This window comes from Podarcis tiliguerta (genome assembly GCF_965153285.1).
Source record: "Podarcis tiliguerta genome assembly, chromosome: 14".
Lineage (NCBI taxonomy): Eukaryota > Metazoa > Chordata > Lepidosauria > Squamata > Lacertidae > Podarcis > Podarcis tiliguerta.
The window spans coordinates 4,568,132-4,584,318 of NC_139547.1; the positions used below are offsets into that span (position 1 = coordinate 4,568,132).

The 16,187-nt window shown below is 45.5% G+C and overlaps 1 protein-coding gene and 1 long non-coding RNA gene across 4 annotated transcripts in view; one reads left to right on the top strand and one right to left on the bottom strand.

Moving 5' to 3' along the window:
* Window positions 1–16,187, bottom strand: part of CA12 (carbonic anhydrase 12) — a 34,893-nt gene that overhangs the window by 18,108 nt on the left and 598 nt on the right. For 2 of the 3 annotated variants that reach the window (XR_014504835.1, XM_083413170.1), the window contains exons 1-3: window positions 9,768–10,397; window positions 4,843–4,863; window positions 825–1,007 (exon numbers count right to left, since the gene is read on the bottom strand). Coding sequence is in view for 2 of the 3 variants with exons in the window: in XM_083413170.1 (XP_083269296.1) it covers window positions 825–1,007; window positions 4,843–4,863; window positions 9,768–9,843 (280 nt within the window). In the remaining variant the exon portion in view is untranslated. Of the gene's footprint in view, window positions 1–824; window positions 1,008–4,842; window positions 4,864–9,767; window positions 10,398–16,187 lie in introns of those variants that run through there. The other variant, XM_083413171.1, reaches the window with a different exon arrangement.
* The window catches only part of LOC310664289, a 258,524-nt gene continuing 254,373 nt past the window's right edge, over window positions 12,037–16,187 (top strand). The window contains exon 1 of the long non-coding RNA XR_014504869.1: window positions 12,037–12,391. This is a non-coding gene — a long non-coding RNA (uncharacterized lncRNA). The remainder of the gene's footprint in view (window positions 12,392–16,187) is intronic.

Consider the following 16,187-nt stretch of genomic DNA (forward strand, 5'->3'; position numbering starts at 1 on the left):
ATAATTCACAATCCTGTAAGACATTAAGGAAGTTCAGATACAACTTACTATGTGCATATGGATGGAGATTACTAAGGAAGGAAATTCTGAATATCATGTGCATTTTTGTTGGGATGAGGAAACTAAAGGGATGACAAACTAGCAACGTTTTGAAGCATCCTGTTCCTCTGCTAGTTGTATTTTTCCATATTCTGACTGCTGCCAATATCCAGAATATGAAACAAAATACTAAATGCAGCTCATCCCTCTAAACTTGGAAGAAGAACATTGTACCTTGGTTGCCAAGCCCAATTTAACATGCTAGGTGGTTATTATTCACTGTGCTTTGGTGAGAGTTGAACACCTTGTGGTTTTAGAGGTATTTCGTCTATTAGTAGCACTGTATTAAGACCGTCATAATCGTCACCAATAGCAAGTCATTTAACTTGTAACTGAGGCTCTTTGAGTGGCCAGCTGTGTAGACACACAAATGGACACAGAACCAATATGTGTGACAACACCTCCACACAGGAGGGAAAACTAGATCCAAAGTTATGTGCCAAAATAAACAGGCAGTGTGGTGAAGACTGTAAACCTAACCAAATCCTATCTATGCTGATCCCTGAACATCTACAAAATGGGAATAAGGCTGGCCTATATTATCTTTTTTTTTTTTAAAAAAAAGGAGAGATAATTAATTATTAGAAATTTTTATTATCGAGAAAATATATATTGAGAACAATCAGGACACTCTAAAGTCCTGTCCAAGTGCTAAATAGTATTCTTTGTCATTATGTAATGATAGTAATAGTTCAATTTTCTCTGTCCACGTTAGCCTCCCTTACCTGAATGTCCATTATTGGTCAAAATAAACTCCTCAGTGGGGGAGACATTGTAGCCTTCCAGTTCTATGGGCAGAAGAGTTGAATCATACTGGAGAACGTCATTGTGAAAATCAATGGGAGACTGGAATACTCCTCCACAAAAGGGGAACATCTTGGGCCACACTCGCTCCCCATCAGAAGAACCTCAGGGAGACAATAAAGGAATCCAGATTCAAAACACAGGAAGATGCATGCCACAGGGTCAGACCACTGGCCTGTCTCGCCCAGTAGCCTTCAGCCTCTTCAGACACTGAGAAATACCTTGAACTCAAACACCCATTTAGGGACCCATTTGGAAAACTATTGTAAGCAAGTGAAAAGGCTAGCAGGATTGTTGTAAATTCAACAGTATAATTTAGATTAAGATATTGTAGCAGGAACCCCCCCCCCCATCATTCAGTTCGTACAAACTTTACACACAGTCACACTCACACACTACATACGCTACACTTCTGTTATAAATTCATAGAAAATCAACCATACATCGGATTTGCACTGTTCCACTTTTATTTTACTCCATGAAGGAAAGACTACAAAATGGGGAAGGTTTGATACAGGGCGCCATAATCCCTTCACCATACCAGCACATCCACAGGAGCCCTGCCCAGTTGCTATGCCAACCCTGATGATCCCAGACAGAAGACAATCAAGATCACAAAGAACTTCCATATGGGAGTGGATTCAGCATGGACTGGAACAAAGGACAATGATCAGATCTTCTCTCAGGGGGCAGGAAACTGCGACTACCTTTTGTCTTCAGAAAATGACTCATGGGGAGGGGTAGAAGGGAACCAGCCAGGTGACAGGACACTCAGGTTACCACCAGAACTCCTCCCTCAACCCCTCCTTTCTGTAATGTATGCATGATGTTTCTGGGGGTGGGCTTGACCTAGAGGATGGGAATTTCAAAAGTTTTTATAAGGTCTTGCACACCATTTTCTGTGTCTTTTCCTCTCTCCTGCAAGTGAGGGGAACACCCTGTTGCAACAGTTCAATAAAGGCCAAGCCTACAGGCTGCTGTTTTGCTCCAAGTTACCCTGGTTGGTGTCTTTACTTTTTGTCCAAGGGAGCCCTCAGATTTTTCCGGTAACAATATAATGGGAAGGGGGAAACTAGATGGAAGAAATAGAATATGCAGCTAATTTTGAAAGTACAATGAACCATCGGAGGAGGAGAAGGGAAATCGTTGGATGTATTGTTTTATATTTAATTGTGGAAAATGTGTACCTGAAAATTTGTTTGTTTGTTTGTTTTTTAAAGAACCTTGGACATGTGAATAGGCAGGTATATGTATATGCAGACAATTGCTTCTTGAGACAAGCCTTATGGCCTGCCCAGTGTTACGCTCGGTCCATGCCTTGAAAGGGTTTGAGCGGTTTCCCACTTCTCCCCCACTTTCTAAGAACAGGTCTGAGTGGTTTTGCCCTGCAGCTTTCCCTTGAAAAACCCACTCTTTACTGCTGAATCGGAACAACCAGCAATCTGCAGAAAACCTAATTGCCATTTGTTCCAATTCAGTGGTAAAGAGTGGGTTTTCCAGGGGGGAAGTAGCGGGCCAGATGGATGAGTCCTTATTTGGATTAGGAGCAGGGAGAACCTAGGTTCAAATCACTGTTCAGCCATAAAACTCACTTTCTGACATGCCTCTCTCTCTCTAAGCCTAGCCCACCTAGTGGAGTTGTGAGGATAAAAGTGGAGTCGTGAGAATAAAAGCTCCTTGAAAGATAAACACTTAATGGCAACCATTCCCTCTCCTCTCCTTGCCTTGCCAGCAGAACAGAATTGTCTCTTGCTGCCCTCTCTGCTCCAAGGACCACCACAACCTTGCCCTGACCTGTTAGAATCACACCCTGCAGATGAAACACCTTTCAACAGCAATGTTATATACGGCACGCACACACGATTTCTACGTCTTTAGAAACAGTGGAATGGTTTTAAGTGTGCAAAGGTCTCCTGCAAGCTTCCTACATGGAGGGCAGGACCTGGGGGGGGGAGAGGGAGCTCCTTATCTGACTCAGATAAATGGAAATGTCCTGCAGCAATAAGGAAAGGAATTGAGAACTGATGCTTGCTAAAGTAGGGCTGGGAAACTCTTAAAGGAGAGAAACAAGCAGCTTCAGCAAGTCATAACTCTATGCAAAGATGAACTGTTTGGGGCTGGGCAGCTGAGACAGCAAACACTCTGCATCATTTCCCATGGGACACAAAGGTCTCTTGAAAAAAACAATAATTCCAAGACAGATTTCCCCTAAGGGGAAATTGTGCCATGTAGCTATTTGGCTTTGGAGGCCACCTTGCAGCAATGCAGTTCCCTAAGTGTGTCTTACAAGGTCAATTTCCCTGTGGAGAGAGAGCATGATATGGGCATATGTGTTCATGTGTGCTTTTAATATCTGCATATTTAGAAATATAAAAACACAGAGGAACAGCCATGCACTCAGACAGGGCTTCTCCTGCATCCCAATTTGCCTTGCACAAAGCTTACACAGAGGGTTAACAAACAAACAAACAAACAGACAGACAAACAAACCCCTCCCACAAAATCCTGGCAGTCTGGAAGTGACCATAGATATCATGCCTGCGTCAGTTCACCCCACATGCAAATAGCATATTCTTGAAGCCCCTTGGCCAGTTGCATAATTCAGACTTCACTGTCTCCTTTGCAGCCACATTCCACCTCTTAGAGCAAGGGTCGGCCGGATGTGGCCCACGAAGACTGTTTTACTGGCCCATGAGCCACTCCCAAACTGAGCCGCCCACTCGGCGAGTCCCACGTGCGCTGTGCTAAACCAGCACGGCGCAGCGTGGGGACTCACTGAGTGGTGCTGGAAATCACATCTGCGCATGTCCAGATGCTGAAAATCGCTTCTGTGCAGGCATGATTTTTGACGTCTGGGCGTGCGCAGATGCGATTTCCGGCGCCGTGGACATGTGCAGACGTGATTTCCAGCATTGCGCTGCGCCAGTCCGGCCCACGGACGATCTCTGTGGGAGTGATCCAGCCCATGGCCAGTAAACCTTGCCGACCCCTGTCTTAGAGTGTTTCTACCCAGCAAAGCAGGTAAGGGATGTCCAGTAGCTAGTAAACACCAGGCATCCAAACACCTTTTCCAGCTCTTCACTTGACACAACACATTAGGATTTCCATTCCTGGGCTTTAACACATGGTCCTTGAAGGTGCTGTTTTTCTAGAAAAAGAGGCACCGGAACTCACCATGAATAACTCCCTTGTTGTCTTACAATGGCAGTGGTGCCAGAAATGAGTTCCTGCAAGTTCTGGGTGAAAAAAAAGCCCTGGTCCTTGAGACTCAACATAAAGATGTTCCATTTATACAGCACAACGTTGTCGCCACACAATACACCTTTGCCGCCAGCCAGCCGCTGCCTTCCATCCCAGCTCATTTTCAGATACAATGGTACCTTGGGTTAAGTACTTAATTCGTTCCGGAGGTCGGTTCTTAACCTGAAGCACCACTTTAGCTAATGGGGCCTCCTGCTCCTGCCACGCCGCTGGAGCACGATTTCTGTTCTCATCCTGAAGCAAAGTTCTTAACCCAAGGCACTATTTCTGGGTTAGCGGAGTCTGTAACCGGAAGCGTATGTAACCTGAAGCGTATGTAACCCGAGTTACCACTGTACTTATGTGGCCTGTCACCTAGCAGTGGCCTGGTAAGTTCTACCTTCACTTACTTTTTTGGTCAACCAGTTGACCTGGTAGTTAGCCAAGTGCTCAGCCCACCTCTCTGAACAAGAATTGATTTCATGTGACACAGCATGTTACTATGATATCTGTACCACATCATGGCATCACATGCTGTTATCACCTGATGTGCCCTGTTGTGTGGATGAATGGAAAATATGTAGACATTAGATCAACAAAACAGATCCTGCTATTAACTAAATGAGACCTCCCTAGATCTAACCTGACATTAAACAAATAGGATAAAGAATTACAATTTGACCTAAAGTCACTACTTACCCATATAAGACCAATTGGACCCTAGAAGGAAAATAAAATAGATATAACTTAGAACACATACAAAATAAAGTACTATAGCTAAACATGTGTATAAAAGTATAACATAAAATACCAACATATATATGTTGGTGTGTGTGTGTGTGTGTGTGTGTGTGTGTGTGTGTAAAGGTAAAGGTACCCCTGCCCATATGGGCCAGTCGTGACCGACTCTGGGGTTGCGCGCCCATCTCGCTTAAGAGGCCGGGGGCTAGCGCTGTCTGGAGACACTTCCGGGTCACGTGGCCAGCATGATGAAGCTGCTCTGGCGAGCCAGCACCAGCGCAGCGCACAGAAACGCCGTTTACCTTCCCGCTATAAAGCGGTACCTATTTATCTACTTGCACTTAAGAGTGCTTTTGAACTGCTAAGTGGGCAGGAGCTGGGACCGAACGATGGGAGCTCACCCCACTGCGGGGATTCGAACTGCCGACCATACGATCGGCAAGTCCTAGGCGCTAAGGTTTTACCCACAGCGCCACCCGTGTCCCATATATATATATATATATATATATATATATATATGGTTAATTCTTTCTCTCTCTCAATCTGTTTTTCCCATTGAATGATGTCTTTCTAAGATTGTAAACCTGAGAGTAGGGACTATGTTTAGTAATTTGAAAGCTGTTCTGGGAACCCTTTTTTTTTTTTTTTTTTTTTTGCTAAAGAGTGGGGACCTTAAATGAATGAAAGAATGCATAAATAAATGAATGAATGAATAATTATTTCCTCAGAAATAAATCCCAAAGCATACAGTGCATATATATACATGCACATGTATGTGTGCATAGAATGGCAGCCTTATTCCTTAACAGTAAACTCTCTCTCTCTCTCTCACACACACACACACACACACACACGTACCTAACGATATCCAATGCTCAACATACACAGAGCAGTCCCATTGAAGATAATGGACAAGATTAACTTGTCCATTCATTAATTTCAGTGGGTGTGTTGTGAGTAGGATTGAGTACTTAGGTCAGCCTCCATTACTGAGGACTGGAAATGTAGCCAATGTACCACCAATGTTTAAAGAGGAATCTGGGGGGATACTGGGAATTATAACCTAGTTAGTTTAATGACTGTCCTGGGAAAACTGGTAGAAGGTTGGATAGCTCAATGAAGATGTCGACCCAGTGTGATGTCTAAAGGTCATGACCAACACTTTGAACTGAATGTTGGAGTCCTGGGTTCAAATCCCCACTCAGCTATGAAGCTGAGTGATTTTGGGCCAGTCACTGTCACCCAGCCCAGCCCTGCCTCATCCACTGTGAGGATAAAATGAAGATGGAGGAGAACCATGTATGCCGCTGTGAGCTGCTTGGAGAAAAGGTGTGGTGATGATAATGATGATAATGATGATTATAAATAAATAAATCCACTGTAGTCATCTTCATGCAAGAACAGAATGAAGGTTGAGGTATGTTTGCTCTGTGTTTGTTTGTGTGTGTGTGTGTGTGTGTGTTGAAAACCTCTCATACTTTGGGCTTTCAAAGGTTGTTTGCAGCAAACATCTTGTGTGAGTGCCATGCATGGCGTACGTGAGAAGAAGGAGCAGCCACTGCCCCTCCCTCTCTCCCTTCCCACAGAAACCTCCTAAGAACACACAGGTGTCCCTGCCTCCCCCTCCTTTCACAATATAACTTCTGTCTCCTGTTTCAACAGCAGAACTGGTGTGTTTAAGAGAGAGCAACCAGAAGGTTTTTGTATTAAACGCCAAGGGCTTTAACACAACTGAGATACTACTCTTACTGCCCTTCTTTATTTCTTTCATTCATTATTTTTAAATTTCTAATCCCTCTCTCCAGTTGAAACTGCTCCAGGCATTGAGCTCAGTGTGCTTTGGGCTGTTGCAACTTCTTTCTTTAAGCAAAGTGTGGAGGAATAAGAGCAAAAGAAGCTGTTAAGAATTCACTCTTTTTCTGAACAGCAGCGTTATTCAGCAGCTTTTGAGTTTACAGTGAACACAGCTCAGTTTCTGTAGGTGTGTGTTTGGGGGGGGGTGTCTTTTCCTAGACTAAAATATCTTCAATTAGTGTAACTAGCAGCAAAACAAATAGGAATTGCAGTGGCCCCTACTTGCTAGGGGTTGTAAATCAGGCATGGGGAGCCTATTGCCCTCCAAATCCTCTTTGCCTGCATCTCCCAACCCACCACCTCAAAAACAGGCCATGTCTGCTTCGGCTGGTGGGAGTTGGGAGTCCAACATCTGGAGGACTTTAGGCTGAGCGACCCTGTTTTACACATCACCATCCCTATTCTGCCTTTGGGGATGGGGAAGATCTTGGAGCCTTCATCATTTTGTTTCTGTCCATGCACCATGCAGCTCAAGGTAGTGTACGTGCAGAGGTCGATTTAGGGGAATGTGACCTGTTTGGTCGCCCTGGGTGTGGAGCCTTGGGAATGCCACAGGGGTGCTGCAACTATGATGTAGAATGGAACGCGAGAGGAGGTGGCTGCACAGGGCGCTGCTGAGATTTGAGACCCCACTGCATCTTCCACTGTGTCTGTGGTCCCCGCATTTTGAGCTAACAACAACCTTGGGAGGTAGGTTAGGCTGAGAGTTGGAGACTGATTCAAGTGAGCTTCACGGCTGAGTGGGAATTTGAATTTGAATTCTCAGGGGCAGCCAACATCGTGTCCTCAAGATCTTGTATCCAACTATCTAATCCAGGGGTCAGCAAACTTTTTCAGCAGGGGGCTGGTCCTCTGTCCCTCAGACCTTGTGGGGGGCCGGACTATATTTGGAGGGGGTGAACGAATTCCTCTGCTCCACAAATAATCCAGAGATGCATTTTAAATAAAAGGACCCATTCTACTCATGTAAAAACATGCTGATTCCGAACCGTCCGCGGCCCAGATTTAGAAGGCAATTGGGCCAGATCCGGCCCCCGGGCCTTAGTTTGCCTTAGTCCTATCTACTTTCCCCAGACCAATAGCAGTTAAATATCCGTTGGATGCATTTTCCCCAAGCACTTATGCCTACGAGCACACACACGTGAGCACTAAGGCAACATGCTGTCATTGCACACACTTATGCCAGTATTTTCAGCTTCCAGTACAATCACCCTAAGTTCTTGATTCAGCACAGTGTTGTGTTGGTGGTTAACTTTATTACCTGCCCTTCAGCAGGAGATCCCATGGCAGGTTACAACAATTAACTTCAGAATTAAAACCAGTCGAAACAAATCACAGGAACAAGGAATATTTATTGTAGGAGCTACAGGTATGAGCTGTGAGACAGGATAGCCATTCTCCAAATCTCACAACCAACCAATCAAGCCCAGGTTTACCTGCTGTCTCCAGGGTGCCAGCCAGAGGGGCTTTCTTTCCATCACTACCTGTTCCTTTTCACTGTATAAGTTAGGGTTACCATACATCCGGAATTTTCCGGACATAGCCAGGATTCAGCTCTTGGAAAGTGTCTGGGTGGAAATTGCTGAAATGTCCAGGAAAATCCATAATGGGAACGCTGTGGGAATCAATATACCCTACAAATGTGTGGCAACCCATGCCAGAAGTGTAGATTTTGGTCAAAAGCTTTATTACCATATTGGCCTGAATTTAAGCCTCACTTTTTCCCCAAATTCCAACCATAGAAAGTTAAATTGTGGCTCATATCTGCAAACTTATGGTATGCATCCAGGAGTGTGGGGCAAACAGCGCCAGGAACGTGGCAATGTGGTGCCCACCCGACACATGCGTAGGTCCCCCCCCCATCCTCTCCCCCAAGGCAGGGAAGGGAGAGAGTGAGGAAGGGAAAAGGCCATTGGCAATGCAGCACAACTCCCCCCCCCCCAAAGTATGCAGCCAGGAGCAGCAAGGATTGGAGCAGCTTATATTCAGGTATTTTTTAAAAAAAAAATCTCTCCCCCCCCCCCAATTTTAAAGGTGCGGCTTATATTCAGGTATGGCTTATATTTGGGCCAATATGGTATTTTTTTTACAAGAAAAAGCTCACCAACTTTTCTATATGGGATTTTCACTTTTTGAAATATGGCAACCCTAGTGCAAGAGCTTTTAGGAACCTTGCACCACTGTTGACTTCTGCTTTCGTTTTGTTTGTTTTTTTGTTTCTATCTGTGACTGTTCTAAACTGGTTTAGATTTCCCATTTTATTTTGAATTTTATGGTTTTAACATTTATCTTGCAAACAGTCCAACGAACTTTACTTATTTGGGCAGCATAGAAATGTAGTGAATAAATAACGAAACAATAAAGAGGTGGCCTTAAGCAAGCTGCTCTTCTCCCACAGCATCAGCCTTACAGCACATCTGCAAAATGGGCATATTATTACTAGCCAACCTGACTGGGCTGCTGTAAAGATGATAATACCTGTGAAAAAGTTTAAAACTCTGGTGTATAATATTATTAGCATAGCTTGTGTGGTCTGAGCTGTTGGTCATTCCTGTCGGTTTCTGCCGTCCCTCCAGGAATATATTCTTTATCAACATCTCTTAAGGATGCATTGTAAGCATTTGGGTACCGCCAGCAAGCAAATGCAAACACTCGTCTTTTGCATGCACTTAAGAACATGAAGTGTGGCCGCTAAGGCATCTGATAACTTCCAAAGGAGCAACTGTATTGGTTTCTTGAAGAAAAACCAACAGAGTCCTGCAGCACTTTAAAGACTAAACCGTTTATTAGAGAACAACTTGCTTTCCTGGACTAGGCTAGAGTCCACTTAATCAGCTGCCTGGAAAGTTGTTCTCAGCAGGCTGGGGTGTAGTGGCTGGGTGGGGGAGAACGTAAAAGGTAGATTGAAATGGTAGTAAAATGCAAAACATGCAATTCGGTTAGTGCTTAGCTTCCCAACTGCCACATGCATTACTGCTACAGTACTTTGGGAACAGGGACAACAGGAAAGAAGGGTGGAAATGCATTACCGTTGACAGGTGCTTGTGCAGAAAGGTGAGCCTCTAGGAAGAGAGAGAGAAGAACAGCTGCAGTTGTGGCCGACATATCCAGGGAAGCCTTTTGACTCCTATGCAATTCACACAGGGCTGCCTGCCCTTCCTTCCGTGGAGCAAGCTGGCTTCAAAGAGAGACACACGGACACCACCAGACACTCCTGCTAATGACTTACGGCCTCTCCACCCTGCCAGCCTTGGCTTCTCAGCAGCTCAGCCCCCAAACAAATGATGTCAGGGATGGACCTGCCTCCCTGGTCACATCTAGAGCTGCAGAGCATAATTAGTGTGCTCTGTTTGGGAGAGCATTCCGTTTTTATTTGAAAGTGAAACATTGCAGTGCACAACTCTTGGGGGAAATCTCAGCCCTTGCTCTTTCAGTTCAGCAATGTGCCTTTTACTTTCAGGCTCCACTTCCCCCACACTGAACTCACTTTTGGGGACCCCAAACCAGCACCTCGGAGGCCAAACTAGGCATACCTTCCATGGTATGGATGCAGTTAATACGCACATGTGCCCGTCTCAGAAATGTGCTTGCCTGGTGGTGGGAAGCAAAAAGGTGGTCAGTGCTGGAAAAGGCTCACTGAGGGCACTTGGCGCAAGAAACCCCCCCCCCCCCCAATCTGGAATGAGGCCTGAGCCTATCTGAAGATTACTGGGGAGAGGATTGAACTTGGCACCTTCTGCATGCCAAGCATATGTCCTGCCGCTGCCTTATGTGTCCTCCCCCCACAACTGAGAACTTGACACACCACCTTCACATTTTCAAGAACAATCCCAAGGGTTCTCCTCCTTATAAGGGTTTGAGGAGAGAAGAGAGACAACTTGGGAGACCACATTATACAGCAAAGGCGGTCCAACTTTTCATACAAAGTGGGCCACAAGACAAACGGTAAATTAAATTTCCATACTGTAAAGTGTTTGTAATTAAACACTCAATTAATAGTTTAATTATTAAACAAATTTGATGCAGAGAAAGATTACGTTCTTTTGTTAACAACACATGACAACAATATTTTGTAAGGCCTTAAGGTGTTTTTTTCTTGAATGTTGCTGAAGGATGACCAAAAAGACCTCACGGATGCATGTAGCCTACAGGCTGTGGTTTGGACTACACTGTTATACAGTCTTCAGTAGGGTGGCAATGGCTACTCACAGAATGAGTAGAAAACAAGATAGAAGAGAGACTGGACAAAGAAGGCCTTGTAAGGATCTGGAGCTGCTAGGTATAACTTTTTATGTCGAAGAAGCCCCACAAGCCACAGGTGCAAGATCCTCTATTTTCAATAATACTAATACCAATAATATTGATACCCTGTCCATCTGGCTGGGTTGTGCACTCTTGCATGTGGCACAGCCGGTGTGGTTGGACAGTTTCCTTCTACTAAATTGACGCACTCCTGGCGCTGGGCCACCCAAGTCCCTCCCCACCTCTCACTGTAGTTTGCCATAATTGGAGTTGATCATAGGCTAAGCCTGTTAATGATGAGGATTTTCATCTGATTATGTTTGATCTAACCATGTCTTGCTCTCTGACTTTTTCACCCCAGCCTCTCTTCTAATCTTTCCTCTCCAGCCTAGTTTTCAGAAAGAGATCATTTTGCAGCAGAAGGGGTGCTTTTATTTGTTCCTTTGTTCTTTTAAATGTTTACAACTGGCTTTTTTATCATAATCCTCAAAGGTGGGTTCATAACAGTGTCTGTTTCTCTCTCTCTTAAACTGCAGTCCTATATATTCCTACTCACAATTAGGTCCAATTGTTCTAAATGGAACTTCCTCCAAATCAAATGTGTGGGGCTACAGGTTTAAAGTAGTCCCATCTCAAATCAAGAGTTGCTTAACATTTACCACAGTAGCTGTGGTAGCCCCTGAACTGTATATATAATTATTTTATTTCAGAATTCTGTAATGCATTTCTGTGGGAGGCTGTTACCCTACAAAGGAGGGTGGAATAAAAACACTGACCCTTCAGCTGGATAAATGCATTAGAAACAAATGCATTGCACAATATACACATTATAAGTGCATTGTATCCCCTGACAGTCCTAAAGCTTTTATGCTCAGGAATCACACAGAGCCTGAGAGCAAGGCTAGCCCAGATCCCCCCAAAAAACAACCAGCCGATTTACAATTAAGGACCGGGAACATTCCCCCCACCACCACTTGAGACAATGCATAACAGACGATTAAAAATGCACAGTCTTAAAGTGGGGCTCAGAGCCCCCAGTTACCCTAAGGTAAAGGTAAAGGTACCCCTGCCCGTACAGGCTAGTCTTGCCAGACTCTAGGGTTGTGCGCTCATCTCACTCTAAAGGCCGGGAGCCAGCGCTGTCCAGAGACACTTCTGGGTCACGTGGCCAGCGTGACAAGCTGCATCTGGCGAGCCAGCGCAGCACACGGAATGCCGTTTACCTTCCCACTGGTAAGCGGTCCCTATTTATCTACTTGCACCTGGAGGTGCTTTCGAACTGCTAGGTTGGCAGGCGCTGGGACCGAACGACGGGAGCACACCCCGCCGCGGGGATTCGAACTGCTGACCTTTCGATCGGCAAGTCCTAGGTGCTGAGGCTTTAACCCACAGCGCCACCCGCATCCCCCCAGTTACCCTAGGGAATCTTAAATAAGATCCCAGACTGAGAAAGACAATTTTTTGCAATTTTACAGTTTAGGTTAAAAGTTGCTGGTAGGCAGCTCTCTCTCCATTAGAGAGCTGAAACATTCCTGCGCTGCCCCTCGCAGGAAGACACAAAACTTGTCCCTGAAACCTCGTTATCAGGTTTACAATACAAATTACAATATGAACAGCAGTTCCAGAATATCCACTACACCAGGGGTCTGCAACCCGCGGCTCCGGAGCCGCATGTGGCTCTTTTACACCTTTGCCACAGCTCCGGGGCGGATACTAGCGAGGGGAGGAGGCGCATTGTGCGCCCCGACACTCCCCACTGTGGGGGGCGCTGTACTGGCTGTGACATCGCATGGGGGCGGTGCGTGCATTAGTCACGCACTGTCCCGACGTCACCTTCCTGCCCGCTGTCAGATCGGACATTAAGGTAAGAAACAATATATGCAGTGTTATATTTGTTTTAAATGTCGCAATGGTTTTGCGGCTCCCAGTTGTTTTTTCTTCGGAAAAGGGTCCAAGTGGCTCTTTTTGTCTTAAAGGTTGCAGACCCCTGCACTACACCAAAGGCATTCAACATTTTTGAGTCCACGACTCCCTTGGCCAACTACATTCTTTCTGCGGCACCCGTGTGGGTCTCAGGAGCCCAGTTATGTCACCCCCCTGCGTGTCAAGCTGGCAGCCTCTTACCCTTTTTCAAACACCCTCCCTTGCAGAGTGTTCCCTCAGCCTCCTCTCCTCTCTCCTCGGGAATCCTCTGGGCAGCTGCTGCTGGTGCCCCTGGTCTCTGAGCTGCCCCCAAAGAGAGGTGCCTCCTCACACTGCCCCACAGGGGCCTGGGAAGCACCCCCTGGCCAGACCCAGAGGCATCCTTCACCTGGGGAGCTTGTAACCAGGGCTGCTGCAAAAACAGCTGTGCAAGCCTTTGGGAGGCAGAGACACAAGAGGGCATCAGAAGAGGGAAGGAAGGACAGAGGGACAGAGGCCAGTGTTGCCCATGACACTCCTGACCAACATTCAAGGCACCCCAGGGTGCCATGGCACAATGGTTGAAAACCACTGCACTACACCATAGCCATATTAACTCATATTTTGCTCAGGACTAACATCAAACAAATTACAGTTTATTCACTTTCAGGAAGCTTTCTGCCAATCTAATCCACCAAACAGGCTAAGCACATTGTAGGCAAACAGAACACAACCATCCCTTCCCGCAGTCCTAAGGATGACACCAAAGGACCTTTCCACAAGGGTGACGTTTGAGCAAACAGCACAGCAAGCAAGCAATAAATCAGGCAGTAAATGCCTGAAAACAGGGCTACTTTAGCCCCAAATGAACCAGCCTATTTACAATGAGAGAGTCCTAAGCTACATATTTTAACCATTGTCTTTCTACTTACAATCACTTTCTGGAAACTTTCCAGCCACTTGCAGGAAACCTTTCTATGACCACTTTCAGAAAAACTTCCTGAGGACCTTTTGTCCCTTCTGCCACAACTCACACCTTTCTTCTTCCTGACACTTCAATCCAATAGCCTCAGACTAAAGAAAAAAATACCTGAACCAGCTTGGGAAAGTTCCTGGGTAGCAGGGGGCCGGGTGGGTATCAGACAGACAAGATTCCAGCAAAACTGGCAACAGAATGGGGACTAGCCCCTTGAATTGCATCCGTCTGTAATCTGACAACATATTAGGTTTCACAGCTAAACAAAACAACAACATACTACAGCCATATGAACTCTGGGTGTGTTCAGTTATTAGTGTTACCAGAAAATAGAGGGGTGACTTCTGATGGCCCAACTCCCCAAATTTGTTACCGGTCAGAGATTAATGAACTGAGGCAGAAATCCAGTGAAAGCAAAGCTGATCTTTTATTGTCTGTTGCAACAGAGTTCTCCCCCCCTCCCCTGTCAGAAGGTGAAGAATCCCGAACAAAGAAAAAACAACTTTTTTAAAAGGTTTGCATTTTGGCATGGAGAAGGACATCCCCTTTTGCAAACGTCAGAAATACATCACACATAAGAGGCTCAGGCGGTTCAAGGTCTGACAGTCCTGAGGATTAGCAAGTTGGTTCCAGATCCTTGGAACAAAGTCACGTTCCCAAAGCCACACAGTTCAGCTAGGTCAGGACAGAAGGTGTTTAGCCTCTCATAAAACACTTGGTTCGTCTGGGGCAGGGTTCTGCAACCTTTAAGACAAAAAGAGCCACTTGGACCCGTTTCCGAAGGGGAAAAAAATTGGGAGCCGCAAAACCATTGTGACATTTAAAACAAATATATCTCCGGAGCCGCGATCTGACAGCGGGCGGGAAGGTGACGTCGGGACGGTGCGTGACTAACGCACACACCGCCCCCATGCGACGTCACAGCCAGTACAGCGCCCGCCACAGTGGGGAGTGTCGGGGTGCACAATGCGCCTCCTCCCCTCGCTAGTATCCACCCCGGAGCCGCGGCAAAGGTGTAAAAGAGCCACATGCGGCTCCAGAGCCGCGGGTTGCAGACCCCTGGTCTGGGGGATGAAAGCACAGCATCATGGTCTCTCCTCAGGTTCCACGTTTTTGCTCGCCACAGCTCCACAGGTAGAATTTTGGTTTTCATTAAGCGCTCCACCCTTTGCAGACATCCTCATCCACACTATACACTGATATCAGTTTTATACCGTGTTATTTATTGTATCAAAACATTTTTTTTCCAATCTACTGCCTGGTTGATTAATCACACCTTTTTAGTTGATCAAAGTTTGGCTTCTCAATCTGTCTGATCAATCAATTAAAATTTACAGCCATGTATACAGAACCACATGCCAGAAACACCTTTTAAAGGGTTGCAACGAAGTTTGATTCAGAGTAGAAATATTAACTTATTGCCTTTTAAAGGGTGGGGGTGTTGTTTTTGCTTCTTACTATTTTGCTTCTTATTTTTTTGGTTTTATATTTTAAACCACCCTGTGATCCTCAGATGAAGAGTGGTATAGAAATACAATCAATCAATCAATCAATCAATCAATCAATAAAACAGTCATGTTCAGTAACTTAAGTGTGTAATTAATGCTGAGTAAAACTTAGTTGAATACCACAATCACTTGGGAGCCACTTTTTGCATTTCTTTGAGCTTGACATTATTCATTCTCAAATTATTCATTTGTCAAACGTGCCATTTGACTTGACTCTGGAATGCCATTCATTTTCAAACCTGACCACAGGGGACAAAAGGCTTGTTTCAGTCTCCAAAGCTGTCTGTGGGAACACAATATGAAGTTCCAAACCATGTCTTCAGGCTCCCATCAGAGGGACACATCCGGATTCCCACAACAATCAGCTCCCCGCACCATGTCTTTAGAGAAGGGAAGTTTGTTGAACTGGTTTATCTGTCAACTTATTGGGACAAAGGTTTGTTTGTAGATTCAGAACATGCAATTGTGTTATTGCAAGGGTCACAAGCTCCCACACTGCAATGAAAGTCCTCTTCTCTCCACAAATGTGGTATGCAAGGCTTCCCTATATATCATTTTACAACATTTCTTCTGGACACAAAGATACTTGTCCTAGACGCTATCAGCAGAAAGCGCCCCCCTCCCTGTCTGCTGCCACTCCTAGCAGGCCACCTCAAGAGCCATCCATCACACCCTGCTCTCCTGAAGCTCCCAGAGGCAGCTGGGCTTGCTGAGGGGACCTTCATGTGGCTCCTTTCCCATTGCTCAAATTGGTCAAACTCCCACTTGACGACCCTTTGGTTGCATGGTTGCTTTTTGCAAAGTCTGTACTCTCCCTAGTC